Source organism: Ursus americanus, chromosome 24, assembly GCF_024610735.1.
Source record: "Ursus americanus isolate L20-20 chromosome 24, mUrsAme1.1.p, whole genome shotgun sequence".
Classification (NCBI taxonomy): Eukaryota; Metazoa; Chordata; class Mammalia; order Carnivora; family Ursidae; genus Ursus; species Ursus americanus.
The window spans coordinates 43314360-43337704 of NC_142150.1; the positions used below are offsets into that span (position 1 = coordinate 43314360).

Sequence of the window (23345 nt, forward strand, 5' to 3'; positions counted from 1 at the left end):
TATGTGGTGCATATACTGGTAAGTTTTCTGGGTTTTATTCATCCTTATATTTTTGGAATAGACCATTTCTAGTTTGCTGTGGTCAACCCCCCTACCCCCACGCAGTGTCCTGATATTACTTAGAAAATTTTGACCCATGTTCATAAGTGAAATTAGCCCATACTATTCCCCTCTGGTACTATTGTTGTTTGTGTTTTATTTCAAAGCTGTAAGATTACACTGGTTTCATAAAATGACTTGGAGAGATTGCATTTTTTCTCTACCCTCTGGAACAATTTGTAAAATGTGAGGATTATCTTTCTTTGAAGATTTGGCAGAAGGTAAAACCATCTCTTCTGGTAATTTTTATGTGAGCGTTAGTGGACATGCATGGCTTTGTAAAAAGAGAGTTACAACTGCAATTTATTTTATGTTTGAGGTTTATTCAGATTTTGAATCTCTTCTTGAGTTATAGTAAGGGATATTATTTTTCTGGAATATTATTCATGCTTTCTGGTTTCACCTTTATTGGTATAATACTCTAAATACTCTACACAGTATTCTCTTATAATTTTAAAGCCCTAATTCAGTCTGCCATTTTAAATTTGTGCATTCCGGGATGCCTGGTTGGCTTAATAGGTTAAGCCCCTGCCTTTGACTGAGGTCATGATCCCACATTGGGCTTGAGTCCCATTGGATTTGTTGCTCACAGGGGAGTCTGCTTCTCTCTCTCTCCCTATGCCTGCCTCTCCCCTACTTGTGTGCTTTTTCTCTCTCTCTGAGAACTAACTAACTAAATAAATAATCTTGAAAAAAATAAATATGTGCATTCACTTCTTTTCAAAAAATCAGTTTGCTAGAGGTTTGCTTTTTCGAGTAGTTTTTTTTTTAACCATCCCTGTTGTTTCTTTGATTCCAATGTCATTGATTGTTGCTTTTACTTCATCTGCTTTGTTTGAATTTACCTTGTCTTTTTTCTTTTCTAACGTTTTTATCATGTTATGTTAGTCACCATACAGTACATCATTAGTTATTGATGTCGTGTTCTATGATTCATTGCTTGCGTAGAACACCCAGTGCACCATGCAATACGTGCCCTCCTTACTACCCATCACAGGGCTAGCCCATCCCCCCACCCCTCCCCTCTGAAACCGTCAGTATGTTTCCCAGAGTCCATAGTCTCTCGTGGCTCATTCCCCCTTCTGTTTACTCCCCCTTCATTCTTCCCTTCCTTTTCCTACTGATCTTCCTGCTACTCCCTATGTTCCACAAACGAGTGAAACCATATGATCATTGTCTCTCTCTGCTTGACTTATTTCACTTGGCATAATCTCCTCCAGTCCCGTCCATGTTGCTGCAAATGTTGGGTAATCGTTCTTTCTGATGGCTGAGTAATGTTCCACTGTGTATATGGACCACATTTTCTTTATCCATTCGTCTGTCGAAGGGCATCTTGGCTACTTCCACAGTTAACCTATTGTGGATATTGCTGCTATGAACATTGGGGTGCATATGGCCCTTCTCTTCACTACGTCTGTATCTTTGAATTTACCTTGTGACGGTTTTTTCAGCTTGTGTTGAACGCTTAGGCAACTGTCAAATGTTCTTTTTCTAACCGGTGTTTGGGGCTGCAGATGTGCTCCTAAGTATTTCTTTAGATGTTTCATGACCTTTGGTTGTAGTGTCTTCATTGCTGTTCATGGCTAAATATTTTAAAACCGAAAACCACTCAAAATATTTAAAATTTAAATTTCAATAAATTAGAATAACGTTTCATAACACACAGATATTTTTATCTGCCACAAATAAGTTTTGTCATTTTCTCTTCGGCTTCTTGAATCTTTGTTAAGTGGGTACAAATCCAAGAGGATCATGGTGTCCCGGTCAAGTGTCCCTTTTATGTCGTGGCTCTCTTCACTTTTATTTTATTTTTTTTTCTTTATTTATTTGAGAGAGTGAGTGAGAGAGAGAGAGAGATAGAGAGAGCACAAGCTGCTAGGGGGAGAGGCAAACAGAGGGGAGATGCAGACTCCCCACTGAGCCCGGAGCCCAATCCGGGGCTGGATCCCAGGGCCCTGGGATCATGACCTGAGCCAAAGGCAGACACTTAACTGACTGAGCCACCCAGGGCCCCGGCCTCTTCACTTGCAGCACTTAGATTTGTCAGCAGGCGTGTGGTCCAGGTGCCAGGACCAGATTTCACTGGGGCGGGAGCAGGTGTGTGATGGGGCTCGTGGCTTGGAGAGTTGGCATCACGCAGGTATTTGTAAATTCTGGCTCTACCTGTGGACGCTGCAAATCTGGGGCTGCACTTAGTGAAGTTGATGCCCGACTCTGCTCACACACCCTCCCCCCAGAGTCTCAGACGGGGAGAAGCTCCTGTGGCATTCTGTGCAGGAAGCTGCTTCTCTAAGCGGCGGGGACCTCCTGGGCTCTGGGCTCGGGGAGCTCCCTCTGCTCACGCTCCAACTCCAAGGTACTTTCTAGCCCCACAGCCCTTCCGCACCCCAGCCCCACCCAAGCCCTGGCCCCTGGGGCCTGTACCCATCTGACGTTCTCTGGGCCATCGGCCGTGCTCTAGTTGCAGGTTCATTTGCGGCACCCGGAGATTTCCCTCCCCACCTCTCCTGGGCCGGGTGGGGGGGATTATGTTCCATGCCGCATTTCTGCGTCCACAGTGGGATTGCGGTACCGTGACCCACACAGCCTCCATAGGTATCCTGCGCTCTCCAAAGTCAGGGTTCCCTCCCTGAGGATCCACAGAGGGTTGAGTACTATTTCTCACTTACGCTATGTGCCAGATACATGCATAGTGCTGTATGTATGTAGCACACGGGCAGAGAGCAGCATTGTGTACGTACAAAATACACACCCACGCATGGTAGCACAGGTGCACGTGCACATAGCACAGACACATACAGAAACACAGTACATGTGCTCACACGCACACAGCCTGTGTGCATACAGACATGATGTATGTACGTCACTGGCCAGGACAGACAGCCGATCCTCACAGAACTCACAGTCCAGCCCGGGAAATACACAGTAGACACAATTATCCCCTACCCCCCAGGGGGGTGTGTAACAAGGTGGGAACCAAGACGGTGGGTTGGAAGGTACTGAGGTCGGAGGGCGGCTGGGAGAGGCCAGGTGGAGGCGTCCCTGCGAGGGGGTGGGACCCTGCTCCCCTAGCCCCTCCCCAGCCAGGAACCCTGTACACACCGCCCTCCTTAGTCACTAGTGATTGGTCCCTGCCTGGTGCTGGGCTCATCGAAGCGGAGTCCAGGCAACCCCATGCTATGTAAGGAGTGTGTGGCTCCCAGGGAGGGAGGACTCGGAATGCACCTGTTGTGTGGGCGGGGCGGGATGCACAAGGCCGCCCTGCAGGCCGACTGGGCCCCCAGTCCAGTGCCCCACCCCACCTCCGAGTGCATGTAGAGCCCCCCCACCCCAGTCCTTCCTGCTCTGGTCGGGATCCAGGGGCCTTCAGTGCACCTGTGCTTTTCCCAGCAGTCACTAGATACCCCGCTGAGGGGACGGAGGGCCGACCAGGGCAGTGCTATTCTGGGTCCTGGGCTACCAGACCCTCGCGGGGATGCTGCTCTCAGGGAGACAGTGCGCAAGCACGAATATGCAGCTTCAGGTGTGGTAACTCGCAGAGGTGCTGATAGCTGCTGGGATAGGAGCTTTAGTAGCCAATGCTCACAGCTGGCAGAGCCGGCGGGAGGGACAGAGCGCCCGGGTAGGAGGGGCGTGTTGTAGGTGCGGTGGCTCCTTAGACCCCCTCAAAGGGCTGGATCTCAGCAGTAGAGACCCCAAATGGGTTGAGGAGGCAGCTGTGGAGGCAGAAAGAGTGGGTGACCTTTTGTAGGAGTGTTGTAATGGGCAGGTTGGTGGGGAGGGTAGAGAAATGGGACCGGGAGGCTGAGGACATGAGGCACTCAGCAGAGGGAAACCTAAGGGCACAGGTGAGGCCTCGGCTGCAAGGGGACTCCTGGGGTCAGAGGCAGGAGGGCAGGCAGGCGGCTGGGAGCTGGGCATCACCCTGGAGAGACTGAGAAGTGGGGAACCCGCCAAGGATGCGGGACCCCAGGCGGGAAGGTTCCTTCTTCCTGGTGAAAGAAGAAGTGGGTGAGATATTGGGATTGAGGAAACAGAGGAGGGGTTGGGGGTGCAGAGGGGACCTCCTCCATAGAGCTGTGGACACAATTGGGTCTCTCTGAAAAGATCTGGTGAAGCCCCAAGCAGTAGTGTGATGCTAAGAGATGGGTCTGTAGGAGGTAATTAAGGTGACGTGAGTTCAGGAGGGTGGGGCTTCATCTGGTAAGATTAGTGTCCTTCTGAGAACACATACTTGGAACCCCCTCCTCCCACAGCTGCCTTCCCTCTTCTGGGCTCGGACCCAAGCTCCGAGCTCCTTTAGTGTGTCACTGGGCCTGTGAGCCCTTCGGGCCGACCTGCCTCCGACTTGAGGCCCTCCCTGCCCTCCCTGCCCTCCCAGCCTCTGGCCCATGCCTGCTCGCGGCCACGGTTCAGTGCTGACTCGAGGATGGTGATGGTTCAGAGCATAGTATCTGCTGAGTTAGCTTTAGTATTCCTGTCCTCTGAAGCCTTGTTTGAATTTTTGTCTACCCCACTGAAGACTTAGGGAAATGGGTCATTTCGCACTAAATATGCCCATTTCTCCTTGTACTTTGAACATTAAAAAGTCACCTCCTGAGATAGTAAAACGGTGTTACTTTGAAAGACCTGAGGGGCAGAGGACGTAGGTTTTGCTGTGAGCTCACCCTGTGTCTCACTGTTCACGGTGGGATTACACCCTTGAAGGGTTTTTCTGTGCATTTCCATATAATGCTTTTACAGAAATGAAAACCTATTACCTGTGCTTTTCCCGCAACAAACTGTATGTCTTCTTCCATTGTGCTCACCTGACACCTGCAGGGCCCCTGTGTCCTGGCCCTGGCTGTCACCACTGATGGGGGCTCCTCATGTGGACAGCCCCCGGGGCTGATATGAACCCCTTTAAATATGGTTGTGAGCTAGGCTTCAGTAGTCTTTTCTATTTGGAAGATGCCAGCTCAGAGAAGTCGCACTTGCCCCGGCCATCCAGCTGTGCCTGGCAGAATGGGAACTCTTGCCCCGGGCAGTTGCAAGGCATTGTCTGTCACCAGCATGCTCTCCTCCACCCAGAGTACAATCGTGAGGCTCTCACCTGCTCCCGGTGCGGTGCTGAGTTCTTCAGGGAAGGATGCCCAGGTTCTGGTGCGTGGTTCTGATGCCTGGAGGTAGCTCCACGTGGCCCAGGCCCTGGAGCTGCTCCTGCCCCGTCCCTGCTCCCAGCTGTGTAGGGCTGCTCTGAGCTTTCCTTGGCTGGTCCCCACCCCAATCTCATAAGAGTCCTGTCCCTGGGATGCCCCAAGGGACATAGGATGCTGGAAAGGGAACTTGAGGCGTAAGTACAGGAAGGCCCCCACCACACCCACTGAGAGGCCTGCAGACAAGCTGGCTAGGGGCTAATGGGCCTAGCTGGGTGTGGCCTCTCTGACTGCCCATCCAGGGTGGGGGATGCCTTTCAGGGAAATGAGATTAAGGCTGGGTGCCTTGAAGAGCTGTGGGGGTGTTCACGCCCTTCCTGTGCCATCCTGGCAATGCCTCCCTTCCTGAAGGCCTTTGGGGACAGCCAAGGAGACCTCAGAGCATTAGCAGGCCCCATCATCTCGGAGTTAATGTTGGGCTGATCTGGGAGGGGGGCTGTTGTGGGCTGGGAGAGGCCATTAGATCCACCCAGCCCTGTGCATGGAGAGATGCTCTGGCTAATGGACCTGCCAAGGGCTCTGCATGCTGAGAGGTGGAAAGGAAGGAGCACGGACTTGGAGTCGAGGACCCCATTTCAAGTCTGAGTTTTGCCGCTTATTAGCTCAGGAACTATGTGGTTTAGGTGACCCCTCTGAGCATCCAGGTGTTCACTGAATTCATGGAATCCCTTCTGGCCTCTCTCAGTAACTTGCGTATACTACCCAAGGCAAGGGGGGGATCATTTTGGCCCTGACTGGTGACCTAACCCCACATTGGCTGTACACACTTTCGTGCCTGGAGTGAAGAATCCTCCTAAAACCGAGTCCCCTCCATGGCAGGTAGCGGCAGACCTCATACCTCATATGTTCAGGTGGGGATCTGATCCAAGCAGGGGTGACCATGTGGGTGGGGCAGGGGGATTATAGTTTCCAGTAACAGAGCTCCCTTGAAAGTGTAGGAGCTCACCACAGGGTTGGCAGGAGAAGCCCATGGGTGGTTTCAGCAAGTTTGGCTTTTCAGGGTCAAGAACAGCCCTTTGGCTTTTGGAACCCTCTTCATGTCTCATTTTCAAGGAAAAATGTGCAGCGTCTTGTGAGCACTGCCTGGCTCAAGGTGTTTGTTGAATGAACAACAGACCAATGAAGTGTGAGTTCAACAGGTGTCCTCATACAGCAGATTGCAGAAGAGCATTGTGAATTTCATTTTTTTGTTCGCTTGTTTCCCCAAATCAGTCTCAGCCCCAGGCTACCAAAAAGGAAAAAAAAAAAAAAAAGATTTCTTTCCACAGTGGCATAGAGTCCCTGAATTTCTGTGCTACTCTCAAAACAAGAGATTAGAGATTTGAGTTGTCATTCTGTTGTTGTGAGGCACCCTGGGCTGTCGGGAGCAGCCCCTGCCCTGTGGTCCTGGGGCTCTTCCGGCTCCTCGTGGTTGTCTATGGCACTAGCCCTGTGGTCACCCCCCCGGGTCCTGCTGACCGTCCTGGAGTTGGGGAACTCCTCTGTCCTCCATCCAGGGACAGAGTCTGTGGGGACCAAAGCTTATCAACAAGAGGGGGATGCTCCTTAAGGATCAGAACACAAAATCATAAACACAAAGTTAGATGCAGTGATGAATATTCATTTGGAATGGGACAAGAAATCGCAGCAAGTTGTAGATTTTTAGAAGAGACAAATGCCACAATTAATGCAAAATACAGGAAAACATCTGCAATATTTTTTCTACCATTCTGGCTGCTCGCTCTTTGATACCATTTTCATATGTCAAGAGTTTTAATATTTACCATAAAGAGAACTGAGAAATGTCATCTTTTTTAGCAAGATTGATCACAAATTGTATTAATAGTTCAAAGTATTTCTTAGCTTCATATCCCATTTTTAAAAAAATTTTATTTATTTGAGAGAGAGCAAAAAAGAGAGCACTCACAGACAGCGGGGAGGGGCAGAGGCGAAGGAAAAGCAGACTCCCTAGGGAGCAGGGCTTGATCCCAGAACCCTGGGATCGTGACCTGAGCTGAAGGCAGACGCTTAACCGACTGACCCACCCAGGGCCCCATGTCCAGTTTTCTTGTATAGCGATTATTCTGAAATAGTCTTCGAGTTGATGATGGTCGTTAATGTTTTGTTGTCACTGGCCTTGCCGCCCGGGGTGACTTAGGATTTTAAACTACCTTCCGTGATGTCAAATGGGCATGAAATGTGAATATTTCCCAGTGTGTTATGGGATGTGTCCCTCTTCATTAACTGGATTATCAGAAATCCAGCAGGCTCTTGATTTCTTCTGTTTGTTGCACGATGATCTCTTCCTCTTGATGAATTACTTCTGGTTAAATTCAGTTCTCATTTTCAAACCAATGGTTCCTCGCTCTGGACCCAGGAGACTGCGGGAAGAAAAGAGAGGTGAGGGGAGTAAGGCATGCTGACGTATGTCCCAATTTTCCCTCGTTGGGCACTGGCCCCAGTGGGGAGAAGTGTTTCCAGCAAGTCGAGGAAGGGGCAATCCATCTGGGTACAGACGCTTGCTCCGTCAGCCACACGGGTCTCTGGGACAAAGCTGCCTCCAGGCTGCCCCTGCCTCCCGGGCACAGTCCCATCAAGGTCCGTTGTGCATCTCCTGCTGGCCAGGCAGGGGTCTCCTGGTTCCAGGGCAGCCTCCTGAGGAGAGCGAACAGACCCGCCATGGTTGCCGGGTGTGGTGGTGCACGGCGACCTAAGGGGTATGGGCCAGGGGTCAAGTGCTGTCCTGGGCCACGTGGAGGACGAGGCAGTCTCCTGGCTGACGGCCATACAGCCTGTGAGAGTTTGGTTAGTGATGGACACAGTTGGCTGGCCCAGGACTGCAGTCACGAAGGGGGTCAGCAGGACACCTGCTGAAAGGCAGACCAGGGGCATCCCCCTGGCGGTCAGCTGATGGCACGTGACCAAGGACCAACATCAGGCCACAAGGTCACAGGAACCACACCTTGCCTTCTGCACAAAGATGACCCTGGAGGGAGAGAAGGAGGCTGGGAGAAGGTGCTTTCCCATTCAAATGGAAGCAGGCTAACCTCCTACAGAGACTGGGAAGAGAATCAGCTTTCCACAGGCCAGGCCTCAAAGCCAACGGGGGCCCTCTGACATGCATGAGCAAATTCCATTTTGTCTTCCCAGCTGAGTCCCATCATGAGAACCAGGTAACATGGAGCCATGGGGGGGGGGGTTTGCCATAGATGCAAAGGACCCTGACAGTGAGAGAGGTGAGTCTTTGGGGCTGTTAACAGCAGGCCAGACAGGCACCGGGCAGGGCGGGCATGCAGATCCAGGGGGTGTCCAAGCTCTCAGGCCCCCAGGTCGTTGGTGCCTGTGGAGGGCGTCTCCCTCCCCTCCCCCTCAGGCTCCTCCCTCAGCGCCCTGCGGAGCATGGCCCCCAGGGGCTCCCACAGGCCCCGGCGACCCTGGCTCCCCACAACGAAGTAGATGACGGGATTGGCACTACTGCTCAGAGCCGAGGAGAGGTACGCCACGTGGAGGGCTAGAATCTTCTGCCTCTTGGGCAGGTCCAGCCAGTAGAGGAAGAACCAGCTGATGCTGAGGGGCAGGGCACAAATGAGGAACACCACGACGGAGGCCAGGACGACCACGTACAGCCTTGTGGGCCGCCGCCCCCACTGCCGTGAGCTCCTCCGCACACGCACGAAGAGGGTCACGCTGGACAGAACCATCACTGGGGTGAAGATCCCCATAATGAGGAAGCTGAAGACGGAGTCCACCATGAAACACTGACTTTCCATGCCGAGCCAGAACTCGCTGCAGAAGAGTGCGGCCACCACGCTCATCAGGAGGGACAGCGCCCAGAGCAGGGCACACACCACGGCTGACAGGTACTGGGGCTGGTGACACTTGTACCAGATGGGGAAGAGTACAGACAGGCAGCGCTGCGTGCTGATGGCCGTCAGTAGGCTCAGACTCGCGGTGTAGGCGAAGAACTTCACTCTCTCCATCACCAGCACGGGCGTTTCTAGATAGAGCGTGACGGCTGTGCAGAGGAGGAAGAGGAAGTCAGCTACGGCCAGGTGGAGGACGTACGTGCAGAAGGGGGTCCTCTGCCCCCGGCAGCTCAGCAGCCAGACCACCAGGCCATTGCCCATCATGCCGCACACGCAGGTGAATGTGGCAAGGGAGCTCAGCACCACGTGAGCTGTGCCTAGCTTGTCTACTGTGAAGCTGTTTATGGCGGATATCCAGTTCCAGCCATTATTACTCTCATTCATCCTGTGGAAGAGAGATGGACCAGTGTGACTTTTGGGGGACCCACCCCCTGACTTTCCTGCTTTGGGGCTCTCACCTGGGTTTTGTTTGCAAGAAATATGACCACCAGGCTGGACCAGTGTCTTGCTTCCCTTGCTCCCAGCCTGCTGACTCGTCCTCCCCCACCATGACATTCCCGAAGTTCTAAGCGCCCTTTGTCAAGTTAAGAGATTCTCTTGTGTTCTAAGTTTATTTTTTTAATATGAGGAAGTATTGACTCTCATCAAAGGTTTTCTGTACATGTATTCATTGCATCAATTCCCCAATACTGCTCAAATCCTATGAATTAACTTTTTAGGATGGCACCTTGGTGCTAATAGGGTTAACTCCATCCCTCACTTTACAGCCACGATGACCATCAGGCCATTTAAAACCAGATTAAACACGGGTGTGTGTTTCCGTCTCCATCCCCATCCCAGCCCCCCTGCCAGCTGTCCTACCCTGTCTAACTAGCCCTCTCTCCAAACAGGTGGGTGCTCAGAAGTTTTTTTTAATTTACACAAACGTTGTTGTGATTTAGAATTTATGCTGTTTTTCTTCACTCAGCAGTGTGGTTTTTCTTGAAGGATATTTTCAGGTGGCTGTATGGAAAAGTAGTTTGTTGGTCTCGATTTTACAATGTACGTAAGTGGTTCTTCAGTCCCAGGATTGTAGAAATGCTGTGTCCAACATCCTCATACATGTCCCCATTGCACTCGGCTCAGGATTTTTCTGGGATGTTCCAGGAGTGGGATTGCTGGGTCCTAGGACATGTGCACGCTTAGCTCCACTAACCCTCGTCTGCTTCCCTCCCTGGATGGCTGCGTCAGGCCTCACTTCTGCTGTGGGACAGGAAGGGTCACGTTCCTCATTCCCACACTGATGATTGCTGTCATGCACTCTCCTCACGTTGGCCAACCTCATGGTTGCAGAGTGGATTCTGCTGATGTTTGAACTTACATTTCACTGACAGTGAGCTTGATATCAGTTCATTTACCCGCCACCCCCAGGGCTCTCCTTCTTGGACTGCCTGCTCACAGTGGCTGCCCCCTTTTCATGTGGGTGTCCTGTCTGTTCCTTCTTGATTTGCCGGCGCCTGAATCCTTGCAGGTTTTACGCACTGCGGGTGTCATCTCTGCGAGTGCTCGTAAGTACGGTCGCTTTCTCTGTTGTGAACTTGAGTGCACCGATGTGCTCAAGTTTGGTATAATCAGGGGCGCCTGGGTGGCACAGCGGTTGGGCGTCTGCCTTCGGCTCAGGGCGTGATCCCAGCGTTGTGGGATCGAGCCCCACATCAGGCTCTTCTGCTATGAGCCTGCTTCTTCCTCTTCCACTCCCCCTGCTTGTGTTCCCTCTCTCGCTGGCTGTCTCTATCTCTGTCAAATAAATAAATAAAATATTAAAAAAAAAAAGTTTGGTATAATCAACTCCCACACATTTTCACCCTGAAATATTGTGGCTTTTGGACCATTCCACATCCCTGGGTGAAAAACATATCCCCTGTTATTTTCTTCTGTTACTTTTATACTTTTTCCCTTCCAGAATTTGGTCTTGAGTCCAGCTAGAACTGTTTTTATGTGAGATAAAGACAGGATACAGCTTGCGTTTTCCTCCATATTATGAGCCAGTTTTCCCAAAACTGTCTCCAGGACAGCCTGTCTTTTCCCTGTTGACTTATCAAGTTCCCGTTTACATATGGGACTCTTAAAACCCTCTGTTCTGGTTTCTCTGTTGCTACACACTGTTTTCATGTGTGTGTGTGTTTAAAATATGTATGTGGCTTTGTGTGAATCTGGGTGTTGTGTGGCTGACAGCCACTCAGTACTTGTTCTGTGCTCCTTTCATGAAGTTTCATCCTTCAGCGAGACCACCGAGCTCTGCCTGGCTTTCCTCACTTCCATGCCACTGTCCAGAGAGCACCTGCAGGCTGCAAGCTGGGGTGATCACAGGGTTCACATCTTCTATCTCCTTTCTCTCAGAGCTCACACTCCCAGGATGCCTCTTGCCCAATATCTGAACACAGTAGAGTCTTCTCTTTTCTTCAGTTTTCTGGTTGTTGACAGTGTGAGCGCTGGTCCAGTACCAGTTCCTCCCTTGTGGCTAGAGTCAGAAATGCCTCTAGTGTATTTTCCTCTTGATCATTGCTGGTGTGGAGGAACACTGTTGATTCTTGTAGTTTTTATGAATCAGGAAAATGTCCTGATTTATTTCACCATGCCTATTAGTTTCTCTGGACTATTTTGATTTCCTATGGTGCTATCCTCATGCCTCTAATTTCTTTTTCATGTCCTGTAGCACAGCCCAGCACATCTAGTAGTCTGCTGAACAGTGGTTGGAATCAGGCATGCTTATCTTCTCCCTAATGTTAAAGTTTCTCTATTGGATGTGATGGTTACCCCGCGTTCATGGTATTATGTTTTATTAAGGTTAGAAAGTTCCCTTTCTGGTTGTCTGAGAGGTTTTTTTTTTTAATATTTTATTTATTTATTTGACGGAGAGAGAGACAGCCAGCAAGAGAGGGAACACAAGCAGAGGGAGTGGGGGAGGAAGAAGCAGGCTCCCAGCGGAGCAGGGAACCCGATGCGGGGCTCAATCCCAGGACCCTGTTGGATCATGCCCCCAGCTGAAGCAGATGATTAACGACTGAGCTACCCAGGACCCCTGAGAGTTTTTTATCATAAATCATAGAATTTACCACAATTTTTTTTTCCTGCATCTACTTAATCACTTTCTTTTTCCCCTCCGTTTGTTATTTACATGGTGGATATATAGTGGTAAGTTTGCTCTGGTCCTCAACCCCCCCCCCCCGACCGGGTGTCCTGATAGTATTTAGAAAATTTTCACCTATGTTCATAGATGATATTCGCACATAATTTTCCCCTCTGGTACTACCCTTGTCTGTTTTTACTTCAAAGCTGTAAGATTACACTGGTTTCATAAAATGACTTGGAGAGATTGCCTTTTTTCTCTACCCTCTGGAACAATTTGTGGCACGTAAGGGTTATCTTTGTTTGAAGATTTGGCAGAAGGTAAAACCATCTGGTCTGGTAATTTTTATATGATCGTTAGTGGACATGCATGGGTTTGTAAAGAGAGAATTACAACTGCAATTTATTTAATGTTTTAGTTTTACTTAGAGTTTGACTCTGTTCTTGAGTTAGAGCAGGGAATAATATTTTTCTAGAAAATTATTCATGCTTTGTGGTTTCACATTTATTGGTCAATACTCTAAATACTCTACATGCTATTCTCTTATAATTTTTAAAACCCTAATTCAATCTGCCATTTTAAATTTGTGTGTTCAGTTCTTCTTTAAAAGATCAGTTTGCCAGAGGTTTGCTTTTTGGAGTACCCATTTTTTTTTTTTTAATCATCTCTATTGTTTCTTGCTTCCAGTTTTCTTACTTGGTGCTTTTACTTCTTCCACATTCTTTGGATTTACCTTGTGATTGTTTTTTCAGCTTCTTGTGTTGAACGCTTAGGCAACTGTCAAACGTTCTTTTTCTAACCGGTATTTGGGGCTGCAGATGTGCTCCTAAGTATTTCTTTAGATGTTTCATGACCTTTGGTTGTAGTGTCTTCATTGCTGTTCATGGCTAAATATTTTAAAACCGAAAACCACTCAAAATATTTAAAATTTAAATTTCAATAAATTAGAATAACGTTTCATAACACGCAGATATTTTTATCTGCCACAAATAAGTTTTGTCATTTTCTCTTCGGCTTCTTGAATCTTTGTTAAGTGGGTACAAATCCAAGAGGATCATGGTGTCCCAATCAACTGTCCCTTTTATGTTGTGGCCCTCTTCATTTTTATTTTATTTTTTAATCTTTATTTATTTATTTGAGAGAGTGAGTGAGAGAGAGAGAGTGATAGAGCACAAGCTGCTAGGGGGAGAGGCAAACGGAGGGGGAGACGCAGACTCCCCACTGAGCCCGGAGCCCAATCCGGGGCTGGATCCCAGGGCCCTGGGATCATGACCTGAGCCAAAGGCAGACACTTAACTGACTGAGCCACCCAGGGCCCCGGCCTCTTCACTTGCAGCACTTAGATTTGTCAGCAGGCGTGTGGTCCAGGTGCCAGGACCAGATTTCACTGGGGCGGGAGCAGGTGTGTGATGGGGCTCGTGGCTTGGAGAGTTGGCATCACGCAGGTATTTGTAAATTCTGGCTCTACCTGTGGACGCTGCAAATCTGGGGCTGCACTTAGTGAAGTCGATGCCCGACTCTGCTCACACACCCTCCCCCCAGAGTCTCAGACGGGGAGAAGCTCCTGTGGCATTCTGTGCAGGAAGCTGCTTCTCTAAGCGGCGGGGACCTCCTGGGCTCTGGGCTCGGGGAGCTCCCTCTGCTCACGCTCCAACTCCAAGGTACTTTCTAGCCCCACAGCCCTTCCGCACCCCAGCCCCACCCAAGCCCTGGCCCCTGGGGCCTGTACCCATCTGACGTTCTCTGGGCCATCGGCCGTGCTCTAGTTGCAGGTTCATTTGCAGCACCCGGAGATTTCCCTCCCCACCTCTCCTGGGCCGGGTGGGGGGGATTATGTTTCATGCCGCATTTCTGCGTCCACAGTGGGACTGTGGTACCGTGACCCACACAGCCTCCATAGGTGCCCTGCGCTCTCCAAAGTCAGGGTTCCCTCCCTGAGGATCCACAGAGGGTTGAGTACTATTTCTCACTTACGCTATGTGCCAAATACATGCATAGTGCTGTATGTATGTAGCACACGGGCAGATAGCAGCATTGTACACGTACAAAATACACACCCACGCATGGTAGCACAGGTGCACGTGCACATAGCACAGACACATACAGAAACACAGTACATGTGCTCACACGCACACAGCCCGCGTGCATATAGACACGATGTATGTACATCACTGGCCAGGACAAACAGCCGATCCTCACAGAACTCACAGTCCAGCCCGGGAAATACACAGTAGACACAATTATCCCCTACCCCCCAGGGGGGTGTGTAACAAGGTGGGAGCCAAGATGGTGGGTTGGAAGGTATTGAGGTCGGAGGGCAGCTGGGAGAGGCCAGGTGGAGGCGTCCCTGTGAGGGGGTGGGACCCTGCTCCCCTGGCCCCTCCCCAGCCAGGAACCCTGTACACACCGCCCTCCTCAGTCACTAGTGATTGGTCCCTGCCTGGTGCTGGGCTCAACGAAGCGGAGTCCAGGCAACCCCATGCTATGTAAGGAGTGTGTGGCTCCCAGGGAGGGAGGACTCGGAATGCACCTGTTGTGTGGGCGGGGCGGGATGCACAAGGCCGCCCTGCAGGCCGACTGGGTCCCCAGTCCAGTGCCCCACCCCACCTCCGAGTGCATGTAGAGCCCCCCCACCCCAGTCCTTCCTGCTCTGGTCGGGATCCAGAGGCCCTCAGTGCACCTATGCTTTTCCCAGCAGTCACTAAATACCCCGCTGAGGGGCGGAGGGCCGACCAGGCCAGTGCTATTCTGGGTCCTGGGCTACCAGACCCTCGCGGGGATGCTGCTCTCAGGGAGACAGTGCGCAAGCACGAATATGCAGCTTCAGGTGTGGTAACTCGCAGAGGTGCTGATAGCTGCTGGGATAGGAGCTTTAGTAGCCAATGCTCACAGCTGGCAGAGCCGGCGGGAGGGACGGAGCGCCCGGGTAGGAGGGGCGTGTTGTAGGTGCGGTGGCTCCCTAGACCCTTTCAAAGGGGTGGATCTCAGCAGTAGAGACAAAAAATGTTTTGAGGAGGCAGCTGTGGAGCCAGGGATGTGGGTGACCTTTAGAAGGGTGTTGTAACGGGCAGGTTGGTGGGGTGGGTCAAGAAATGGGACCAGGAGGCTGAGGACTGCAGCCATTCAGCAGAGGGAAACCTGAGGGCACAGGGGAAGCCACGTTTGCAGGGGGTCTCCTGTGGTCAGAGGCGGTAGGGCAGGCAGGTGGCTGGCAGCTGAGCATCACCCAGGAGAGACTGAGAAGCAGGGACCCGCCAAGGGTGTAGGACCCCAAGCGGGAAGGTTCCTTCTTTCTGGTGAAAGAAGTGGGTGAGATATTGGGATTGAGGAAACAGAGGAGGGGTTGGGGGTGCAGAGGGGACCTCCTCCTGACAGCTGTGGATGCAATTGTGTCCCCCTGAAATGATCTGGTGAAGCCCCAAGCAGTAGTGTGATGCTAAGAGATGGGTCTGTAGGAGGTAATTAAGGTGACGTGAGTTCAGGAGGGTGGGGCTTCATCTGGTAAGATTAGTGTCCTTCTGAGAACACATACTTGGAGCCCCCGTCTCCCACAGCTGCCTTCTCTCTTCTGGGCTCGCCCCTGAGCTCTGAGCTTGTTTGGTGTTTCGCTGGGCCTGTGAGCCCCTCGGGCCGACCTGCCTCCGACTTGAGGCCCTCCATGCCCTCCCTGCCCTCCCAGCCTCTGGCCCATGCCTGCTCGCGGCCACGGCTCAGTGCTGACTCGAGGATGGTGATGGTTCAGAACAAAGTATCTGCTGAGTTAGCTTTAGTATTCCTGTCCTCTGAAGCCTTGTTTGAATTTTTGTCTACCCCACTGAAGACTTAGGGAAATGGGTTATTTCGCACTAAATATGCCCATTTCTCCTTGTACTTTAAACATTAAAAAGTCACCTAGTGAGATAGTAAAACGGTGTTATTTTAAACGACCTGAGGGGCAAGAGGACGTAGATTTTGCTGTGAGCTCACCCTGTGTCTCACTGTTCACGGTGAGATTACACCCTTGAAGGGTTTTTCTGTGCATTTCCATATAATGCTTTTACAGAAATGAAAACCTATTACCCGTGCTTTTTCCACAACAAACTGTATGTCTTCTTCCATTGTGCTCACCTGACACCTGCAGGGCCCCTGTGTCCTGGCCCTGGCTGTCACCACTGATGGGGGCTCCTCATGTGGACGGCCCCCGGGGCTGATATGAACCCCTTTAAATATGCTTGTGAGCTAGGCTTCAGTAGTCTTTTCTATTTGGAAGATGCCATCTCATGAAGTCGCACTTGCCCCGGCCATCCAGCTGCGCCTGGCAGAATGGGAACTCTCGCCCCGGGCAGTTGCAAGGCATCGCCTGTCACCAGCATGCTCTCTTCCACCCAGAGAGTACAATCGTGAGGCTCTCACCTGCTCTCGGCGCAGTGCTGAGTTCTTCAGGGAAGGTTGCCCAGGTTCTGGTGTGTCGTTCTGATGCCTGGAGGCAGCTCCACGTGGCCCAGGCCCTGGAGCTGCTTCTGCCCCGTCCCTGCTCCCGGCTCTGCGGGGCTGCTCTGAGTTCTCTTTGTCTGGTTTCCACCCTGGCTTCATAGGAGTCCTGTCCCTGGAATGCCCCAGGAACCTTCACTCTGCTCCCTTTGAGATGCTGGAAGGGGAGCTTGAGGCATAAGTACAGGAAGGCCCCCGCCCTATCCACTGGGAGACCTGCAGACAAGCTGGCTAGGGGCTAATGGGCCTGGCTGGATGTAGCCTCTTTGGCTGCCCATTCAGGGTGGGGGATGCCTTTCAGGGAAATGAGAATAATGTTAGGGCCCTGAGGAGGTGTGGGGCTGTTCACACCTCTCCTGTGCCATCTTGCAATGCTTCCCTTCCTGAAGGCCTTTGGGGACAGCCAAGGAGACCTCAGAACATTAGTAGACCCCATCATCTCGAAGTTAATGTTGGGCTGTGCATGGAATAGGGGCTCTTGTGGGTTTGGGAGAGGCCATTATGTCCACCTGACCCTGTGCATGGAGAGACGCTCTGGCTAATGGACCTGCCCGGGGATCTGCATGCTGAGGGGTGGAAAGGAAGGAGCACAGACTTGGAGTCGAGGACCCCATTTCAAGTCTGAGTTTTGCCGCTTATTAGCTCAGGAACTATGTGGTTTAGGTGACCCCTCTGAGCATCCAAATGTTTACTGAAATTCATGGAATCTCTTCTGGCCTCTCTCAGTAAATTGCGTATTCTACCCAAGGCAAGAGACAGGGGATCATCTCGGCCCTGATTGGTGACCTTTCCCCACGTTGGCTGTACACAGTTTCCTGTCTGGTAAGTGAAGAATCACCCTAAAACTGAGTCCCCTCTAGGACAGACTCAGGTGGAGGCCGACCTCATACCGGTGCAGACTGGCGTGCCAGGCGCCCACCGGACTTGGTGGCTGCTCCAGGGCCTGAACACGTTGGCTGTTGGCTGGGGTCTGGCGCTGTGGTGCTAACCCTCGCTGCCACGCCCTGGAGGAGAAGGAGAGCTCGGTGTGGGAGACTTCGGGCCTCAGCTTTGCAAGGAAATGTGAGTGAGGAGAGGAGAGGCACGGATTCCGCTGCTGAAAGTGTCTCCAACGCCCTATGTCAGTAACAGATGACTTAGCACAGAGACTCCATTGTGCTCATGGATGTCCCAGGGGACACGGGCAGTCCCCATTTCACAGGAGCAGCTCTGACTGTCCCAGGCTCTCATTCTGGGCTTGCTGAGCTGGGAGGTGGTGGACGGCTTACCTCTAGGAGGTAACACTGAGTCTGAAAAGAGCAGGGACACAGACTCGGCCTCAGGCCCAGAGATACAGACAAGCGATGCAGGAAGGCACGAGCTTCCAGAAGTAGGAATTCTCACATTCTTGTACCTTCTGTGCCTGGTACGGGGCCTGGCAGGTCCAGATGCTCACATTTCCTGACTAATCACAGTTGATTGACAGTCTCTGGATCCAGGGGCCCAGGTCCAGCTGTTCCCGGACCCCTTCCACACGTGGACTTCTCAGTGACACGAGCCAGCCCTGTTACAGTGTGACTTCTTGTGTGTACGTGTGTGCGCGAGTTGGTGCGTGTGCGTGCGTGTGTTAGTACGTGTGAGTGCCTACGTGCGAGCGTTTGTTAGTGTGTACTTGCTGGTTGGTCACGTGCGCACGTGAGATCGTGCACGTCAGTGCGTGAGTTCCTGCGTGCGCCTGCGTGGTACGTGCATGAGTTTTGCGCGTGCACGCTTCCGTGGGGATTCCGCCACCTGCAGCCCGGAAGCCTAACCACAGGGGCGCCTGGTCCCCGGAAGAGAGGAGTAGGGAACGCTGCGCGCACGCGTGCGCCTGCTGGGTCCGGGTGGGGACTCGGCGAGGACCCGCCGACCCCACTCGCCGTCTCAGGCCGCGGGCGTCAGGAGGCAGATCGGCTCTGCTTGCGCTCCCACGGCTCAGGGCGGTGTTGGCAGGATTGGGCTCCTCCAGACCGCGGCCCGAGGGCTTGCGTTCCCTGCAGGCTGTGGCCAGAAGCTGCCCTCAGCTCCTTGCCCTTGGGGCGGCTCTGGATTGGCATCTCGGCGTGGCAGCTCGTTCAGGAAAGCCCGCGAGCGGGACCTTCGGTGGCACTGTGGAATCCCGGTCTCGTGCAGCCTCAGTGCTTCTCCTTTCTGTGGGTAGAAGCCCGCGTCCTGGTCCAGGCCAGCCTGCGGTCCGGGACTAGGCAGGCGGCTGTGATCGCCGGGAGGTGGAGGCCGGGGCAGCGTCTTGGGTTCCGGCTGCCAGGTGGACGGGCTGAGCCACACCCGCCGTGCGCAGCTGGTCCTCGCCGCCTCCCGCCCAGGATGGAAGATGCCGTGGGCCGCGTCCGAGTGCTTGCCGTGCTCTCCTTTCCCACGCGGGATTTTTACGGAACCACGGTTATTCCACTGTGAATGGTGAGTCTTGACAGCGGCCATCCCTGGTCATAGGGAACCGGTTTTGGGCGACGAATCTCTGGGTCGGATGGACGGAGATGCGAGCAGCCCACGGGTCCTGGGCTCAGTCCTGTGGGGGAGAGGAGAGTGTGTAATACAAGTACCCGTTCAGGTGGGAGCATTGAGAATCGTCCGTGGGAAAGAGGTGCGTGTGCTGGATATGGCTTGTTTCGCTTCCCTGGTAGGTGAAGCTGTGAACTTGCTGAAACACCCACCCCCTCCCCACCCCCAGGCCAAACTGGATTAGACTGGGTTTCTGCTGCTTGTCCTTGAGAGTCCTGGCTGACATGGTGTAGGAATGGGCCCAGAAAGCAGTCTGTCCTGTGTAACCTGGAGTGGCTGAAGCCGAGAGGAGTGGTCTCCAAGGCTGCAGGCAGGGCTGGGGGTGAGGTCCTGGGTGCTCTGGGGGGGAGGGGCACTACGAAATTCTTGTGTGGGGGGGTGATAGAATTCTTCTTTGGGGGAGGACGCCGACATTCCACGTACTGGTTTGGTGAGGACGTGAGCATACCTACATGTGTCTCAGATTGTCCACTGTACCTTAAACGGGTTCACTGGTTTGTACCTAAATCAGACCACGATTAAGTCAATCATAAATATTTTTTTTTCTTTTCTTTGTTTGTTTTTTTTTTTTTTTTCCAAAATCTGCCCGAGTAGGTGAGCCTTCTTCCAAATTGCCAGGAAACTTGGTGCTGGCATTCTGACTCACTGGAGCAGAGTTTTCCATGAGCTTTCATTCTGTTAACTGTGTCCTGTTGTCTGCAGCCCCCACTGGCTTCAGATACAGGATTTCCGTGCTCGGATTCAGAGTTGCCCCGATTTGGTGGTGGGTGGGTGGGGGTTATTTCTGTGATGATTTTTCATAGCTCCCTGGTCTTTTCACCCCCGTGTTTAAGGACACATTTCCTTGGTCTGGGCTGGGCTTCTTCCCGTCTTGGGAGAGGCTGGACCATAAATGGACCCATCCCTTCGTCCCACCTTCTAGATGGATCCCGTGGCTCCTGGGAAAGATGGAGCGTCTTGGTGGAGGATTCTAGATTGAGAAGTGCATGTGCAAAAGAGGTCAGCTTTCAGATTTCTGGCTCCAAGTAGCAAACTCAATTATCTCACAACCACAGCCGACAGGGGATTGGAGAAAGCGAGGCCGATGCCAGAGAGGCATTCCGATTGGTCTTACTAAGACAGGACATGGAGACAGGAAGAGACCTCAGCTCTCAGGCCGTGTGCTGTGCTGTCTACTGAACCCGCATACTCTGCCCATCCCCACCTGCCTCAGCTGCCGTCAGCCCGAGCCTGGCCTGTCCCCTCCTTCGGTCTCAGGTGATGAACTGTGGGCTCTGAGAAGGCCGGTCTGGGTTGTCCTTGGGCTGTGATGGGCCTGTCCTGTATAATCCACGTGGTGTCCCTGGGGCCCCAATTGCCAGTGCTTTCCTTGTGGGAATACGAAGGCCAGTGGCCTGGCTTCCAGGGCAATCAGGTAGCCACCAGAGCATTTGGACCGAACTGAGGTTCCTCACTGGGCTGGAACAGGCTGTCCCTGGGAGCCCAGCTGTGCAGATTAAATGAGCTTTGCAGGTGGAGCTTTTAGCCCAGGGCCCACTGCACACAGTAGGTCCTCTGCAAATAGCAGTCCATGACCTAGTCCCTAGGGCTGGAGGTTGGCCTTTTCCTCTTCCCTCCTTCCTGGCCACCTGCTCCCTCCCAGCCACCTAGGCCCTGCCCTGTCCCTGACCAGGTATTTAGGACAGTTCCTGAGGCCTGTGCTGGGTCTGTTAGAAAACCTAGGCCCACGGCTTGTGGGTGGTAACCCCCTGTCTCCCTGAGGCTTGCTCTTGACTTTCCACATTTGACCCTGTTTGTCCTTTGCGTCATCTAGGATTGTGCTTGTCCAGACAGCCATGGTGGGAGACACAGAAAGCAGGGCCCCACAGCCCAACCAGGCCCCTTTCTCCTCCTGGACCTGCATATCTGGTAGTGATAGCAAGTCATGTTTAGTAACAGCTGGAGCTGGGGGACAGGGAGACAAGAATTCATTCCTTGTACAGCCACCTAGGAGCTCCTTGGTAGGGATGGTGATACCCCCACCCTGAATTCGGCTGACCCGCAGTGGTCAGGGGAGGGAGGCCAGACCCCTTGCTCCAGACAGTTCCGGGGTAGACACCTGCGATGCTCCGGGCTGTCTGTTTCCTGCTTTTCCCAGACATGCAGAAGGAAGGAGGCTGGGAGTGGGCCCATCTGAGCTGCCTTTGGTGGGGGACAGCAGAGGCTTCTCTGCCCCCCCCTTCATCCAGCTGCCTGGCTCCTTTAATAATTCAATACCCAAGGAGGGAGGGGGAGAGTGACCTTCCCTTCTGGTCCTGCCCCTCCATTAGCACAGATGCGAGGTGGTCCAGGGTGTGGACGGGATGTGTTGTTGATCTCTGGCAGGACCATAGCCGGGAGGGGAAGTCTCGCTCCCTGGAAAGACTGTAGGGATCTGCACCTGAGAAGGGTCTGGAGTCTGGGTGGGGGTGATCCTGGAGTTTACCCCCTGACCCTCCCAGGCCTACAGCCCACTAAGCATGGATAGATGCGCATTCCTATAGGGGCCCAGCCCTTCCCTGACCTCCAGGCCCTGCTGCGAGTGAGGCTGCCTGCCTGCCCACTGGGCTAGGTCTCCGAGCTGCTGCAGCTGCACCCAGGCAGGGTGGTCCCTTTAAGCTCCTGGGGGTGGTGGGGTGGGTAGCTCCTGGCAGGGGACTCAGGGCTAGAGGCCTGGGGTGGGAACTCTCAGGGACTGGGATTCACTGGGCCCTGAGTGGGCAGCTCCCCAGAGGCCCCTGGGCCCCTCTCAGGACTGGGAGGCATTCCTGTCACGATGGAGGCCTACTGGTAGGAGGTTTCCCAGTAAACAGGTCCCACCCCTTGCATGTGTCCTCAGGACCCAACCTGGCTTCTCTGAGTCCCCAGAAGTATCACATGTGAGGCCTCCAACTCTGCTTTTCTGGGATTCTTGGACTGGCTTAGCGGGGGTGAGGGGGAGAGTGTGGAAGGAGGGGGAGGGTGCACCCCAGATTGGGAGTGGGAAAGGCAGGCACACCGACCTCCACCATCTGAAGCTCCTCTGCCTCCAGACATGCGGGGTCCTCTCTCTGTAGAGCAGTGACCTTGAAGGAGGAGTAGCTGGGACTGTTGGAAAGGGGAACATGGGAGCAGAGGCCTGGAGAGGCCAGGAGGAACGAATCTGGCCACCTGGCGGACTGGTCACCAAGAAGTGCACTTGGGGGTCAGCCCACCCCAGGGTGGTCCCGCAGCCCTTGCTTTGGGATGACCAGGGTAAGACAGAATAAGTCCAGTGTCTGTGGGTAGAATGCCAGCCTCCAGGCAGGCCAGCAGGAGAGGCTGCAGGTACCGCTGCTCCCTGGATGGGCAGGTAGTTGGTTCCCTTAGCTACCTGCCCACTCCCCACCCTTGCCCTGCCCTCTCCCTGCTTTCTGCAGACGGGGGCCTGCCCTAGCCTGGGCCACTGGTGCCTCTGCCCTGGTCTCTCCTTGAGCCCATGTAGTGAGCAGGTTTCCCCAGAGCTTCCCCACAGTGGGGCTGGGATCCCAGGCTGGACACCTGGAGCCCAAGACGGGCCTCTCTGGGGACTGGCTGGAGGCAGGGGGGTAGGCAGAGAGCCTCTGGCTGGGTCCTAGTTGAGCTGTCTCCTGGGAGGGGCTCCAGCCCTATTGCCGGGCAGTGAGGAGGTACCAGGCTTAGGGAGGCCAGCCCCAGCCCCGGCCTCAGAGAGGGTGGGACGGAGGGGCATTCTCGACAGGTAGCAGTAGGAGAAGCAGCAGCCCCACCCAGGGAGCCTCTGTGTGGACACACTCTGTTCCTTACAGGCAGGGCCTGTGTTAACCAACACAAGGCCCGGCACTGAGCAGGCATGATGAAAACTGTTTCCGAGGGGAGCAGGGGCCCTGAATGTTTGAGAAAGGGCATAGGCTTTAGCCAACAGGACAGTGTGGCTGACCAAATCTCCATCAGGTGGAGAGGCGGATACCCTACTACCAGGAGAGGGAACACTCCAGAGGCATGGACGGACCAACCGGGAGAGGAGCACGGGTGTTGGGGTACAGAACAGGTTGGGTGAGTGGGGCACAGCTGGAAAGGCTACCTTCTGGGCTG

The 23345-nt window shown here is 53.2% G+C and overlaps 1 protein-coding gene across 1 annotated transcript; it reads right to left on the reverse strand.

The window, feature by feature from the left end:
- Positions 1–7148: 7148 nt before the first annotated feature.
- Positions 7149–13959, reverse strand: LOC123778373 (mas-related G protein-coupled receptor member D-like). The gene has a single exon (XM_087855097.1). The coding sequence runs from the start codon at positions 9692–9694 to the stop codon at positions 8591–8593; it is 1104 nt and encodes a 367-aa protein (XP_087711223.1). The 5' UTR covers positions 9695–13959; the 3' UTR covers positions 7149–8590.
- Positions 13960–23345: the final 9386 nt, after the last annotated feature.

Coding starts and splice junctions, on each gene's coding strand:
- LOC123778373 (XM_087855097.1), bottom strand. CDS start 9,694: ATGTCATGGTGGGGGAGGACGAGTCAGCAGGCTGGGAGCAAGGGAAGC.